This window comes from Rana temporaria, chromosome 2 (genome assembly GCF_905171775.1).
Source record: "Rana temporaria chromosome 2, aRanTem1.1, whole genome shotgun sequence".
Lineage (NCBI taxonomy): Eukaryota > Metazoa > Chordata > Amphibia > Anura > Ranidae > Rana > Rana temporaria.
The window spans coordinates 28,296,488-28,299,799 of NC_053490.1; the positions used below are offsets into that span (position 1 = coordinate 28,296,488).

General features: G+C 52.3%; 1 protein-coding gene across 1 annotated transcript; it reads right to left on the reverse strand.

The window, feature by feature from the left end:
- Positions 1-1,058: 1,058 nt before the first annotated feature.
- On the reverse strand, positions 1,059-3,068 carry CREBZF (CREB/ATF bZIP transcription factor). The gene has a single exon (XM_040339985.1). It carries the CDS (start codon positions 2,890-2,892, stop codon positions 2,128-2,130), a length of 765 nt encoding a protein of 254 aa, XP_040195919.1. The 5' UTR covers positions 2,893-3,068; the 3' UTR covers positions 1,059-2,127.
- Between the last annotated feature and the right edge of the window lie 244 nt (positions 3,069-3,312).

Consider the following 3,312-nt stretch of genomic DNA (forward strand, 5'->3'; position numbering starts at 1 on the left):
GCATTAGGTAAGCACTGAGATCCTTACCAGGTTGCAAGGCGATAAGGAACTGCTCTTTAACTCCTACAACGGAGCAAGCCATCAAGTCACCTAAAAGAGAAACTGTCAAGAGAGGTTTACTAGTATTTGTATAACAGATGCAGATACAGTCTTCATGCAGTCAGCATTTGCAATCTAATACGACAAAAGTAGCTTGTTCAATAAGGCTGTACAAAGTTCAGTGACTGTGCGAGGTTCGGGACAACACCGCGTCCGATATCAGCGTACCATATTCACATCAGTTAAGTCATAGCGCTCTGTACTGCCTTATTGGATCAGCAGGAAGCTTTCCAAACAATGTACATCTCTTAAAAGGTCAACCACATCTTTCATAACCCCTCCCCCAACCCTAGCCCTTTAAGACATACTTCAACCACTGACCCAGATATTTTCTGCAAGGGCTTCCATATTAGATTGAGGCTAGGGGAGCCTACTATTAAAGCCCAAATGAACATTCAGTTTAAATCCTCTAAATATATTCCAGGTGCATCAAAACAAAAATGTGTTCAATATCTAAAGCTGGCCATACAGTATACAATTTTCTTGTTTCATTTTCTTTAGATTTACCTTTTAATCAAGTACTGCAAGGGCCTGCAGAAGTGCATACCAATTAAAACGTGTTTAGGATTGACCTTTTTTTTATTGTACAAACAGGGAGGAGGTCAAACCTAAAAACTTTCAATTTGTATGCACTTATGCAGGCTCTTGCAGTACTTAGTTAAAAAGTAAATCTAAAAATTAAAGAAAATTGTACACTGTATAGCCAGATTTAGTTTTATTTTTCTAAAGCAGCCAAGGCCTGAGTAGAAAAGCCCACCCCCAGCCATGAGCTCCGGCTTGTTCGCATAGAACACGTGCAGAGCCCGCCAGGAAGTGTGCATGGCGCTGTGCTAATCACAGCCAGGGAGACATTGTCCCGATGCTCGGCTGCAGGGATCATGCAATGTCTCCCTGGCTGTTATTAGCGCAGCGCCGGGCTCACTTCCTGGCTGGCTCTGCATGTGTTCTATGCGAACACGCCGGAGCTCATCCTTACTGCAGAGAGATCGCTGCTACCACATAGAGCAATGGAACCTTCTCTGTATAGCATGTTGGCAGGAGGACAGGCTTTTCTACTCAGGTTGTGGCTGCTTTAGAATGAAAATAAACTAAATGCCTAGTACACATGAGGCGAACATTGGCCGATTTTCAGCCTGTGTGTCTGTCAGCACGTCTGACAGAAGCCAGACTATTGGCCAGCTTCTGTCAGACATGAGTGCTGGAAAACCAGCAGCAGGTCAGTCCTCTCAGCCAATGGTTGAGAGCGCTGACAGGAGGGTTATGGGCAGGGCACTCCCCTGTCAGAACACAACAGCTCGGGGGGGGGGGGGAAGTGTTTAGTACAGTGGCTCCGACCAGAGTTATCCGTTTTTTTTACTAATAGCGTATACCAGGCTTAAGACAACGCACACCTTGTTCTCATCTGCACCTGGAATTAAGTTAACTGAACGTTCCACTGAGCTTTAAAGGGGAGGTTGCCCTTTACACATTCCTTCCCAAAACCCAACATAAAACTCATTTTGAAAAAATAAAATACAGGGGCGCATTGCTGCAACTGACACGCAAGTCAGACCATTACAGAACAGGTCTATAGCGGAAGGTACAAAACACGCCGGACTCCCAGCGTCCCAAGTTATATAAAGAGCCATGGATTGCCTAGGTGCAAGGAAAAACAGGAAGGCAACTGTCTGACCCCCTTTGCTTGAAGTGCTGCCATCGGTCAGGGCTCAGGCTCTCCAGTGACCTATACTGATGGGGCGTCTTAGGATCTTGCTGCATATCACCTACACTGGAAGGAGTCGCAGGCTGTAGCGGCCTATAGTTGCAATCCTTAGAGAATGTTAGGAATGCTGCAAACAGCGCTTAGTAAACACTGACAGCGGGATGTGCAGACTGCGGCAAATAAACAATGCGTAGGTGTCAATGCATTTCCCCCCACAGCCTACACTCATCTCTCTCTTTCTGGAGGTTCTGGAGATGGCTGCCTTACACCCACAACATGCCTATGGAGTGGGGAGTCTTCTCTTCCGATGTCCAGCACACACAAGATCAGATACTTGACCCTACATTGTCAGCCGCACTCCTGGAACACGCAGGACAGAACTCCACCGACACCTTCTCCTTGTCCACGTGCAGGCACACTCCTCCACCGACAGGGGTCGCCCTCTCCTCCGCGGGCAGAGCGTAGTCGTGCTCGCGCGCCGCCTTCTTCCTCTTCTGGTCGCCGAAGAGTGACGTGGACAGCTTGACCCCGCCCAGCCCGGTCAGGCGGCCCAGAAGCTGCGACAGAGCGCTGTCATTGGCCAGCACGGCCCTGAGGTAGCGGGTCTCCTCCTCCAGGTGGCGCACTCTCTCCTCCAGGCCCCGGTTGTCCCGCTCCAGCCGCTGGTTGTCCTCGGACAGGCGCGCCACCTTCCCCTCCAGGCCGCTCACGTACTCCTTCTTGCGCAGGCGGTTGAGGCGCGCGGCCAGCGCGTTCCTGTTGTCGCCCCGGGGCGCCCCCCTGCGGTCGGAGGCCGCCAACGTGTCCGGGGGGGCGGAGGAGCGTACGGCCTCGGCGGGATCATGGCGGCGGAGTTCGGCTTCGGGGGCTTCCTCGCAGGCGGCCAGCTGTTGCAGGAGGTCGGCTAAGGAGCTGTCGGCGGGCCGCTCGACGTCTTCCGTCCACCAGGCCGCAGCCTCCCCGTCAGCGCACAGCAGCTCGCCCAGGTCGGTGACGAGGCTCTCATCCTCCTCGGCCTCCACGCTCCGGAGCTTCCTCTTACGGGTCGTGCCGCTTGTTGGCTGGGCACGTTCTCTCAGCGGGCGCCTCATAGTGATCGGCAACAGAGCGACAGCTTGCCGCGCCAACGTCTTGATGGCGTCTGAACCGGAAACAGGAAGCCGAGTCCACCGGAAGTGACTGACGTGCCTGCGCACGCCTTCTCTCCTGCGTCAGCGCTTGAGGAGGCGCGAGAGTGCCGCGCCCACGTTGTTGTCCCTTAGTTGCCGTGGCAACAGTCATGTAGGCCTCTGAGCATGAAAGGGATGGAACTCCCTGCAGTGGACATTGGAATTCCCCTCCTATGGAAGGCCAATCACTAAACTCCTCTTGCAACACTTGACTACCAGGCTGACATTTCTCTCCTACATGTAAAAATCAGAATTATTTTGCTCGAAAATTGCATAGAACCCCCAAACATTATAAATATATAGGGGTAGATCCACGTACAGCGGCGCATTAATCCGCCGGGC

What these genes read in the sequence shown, in the direction of transcription:
- CREBZF (XM_040339985.1), bottom strand. Translation starts at nt 2,892, where the DNA reads ATGAGGCGCCCGCTGAGAGAACGTGCCCAGCCAACAAGCGGCACGACC.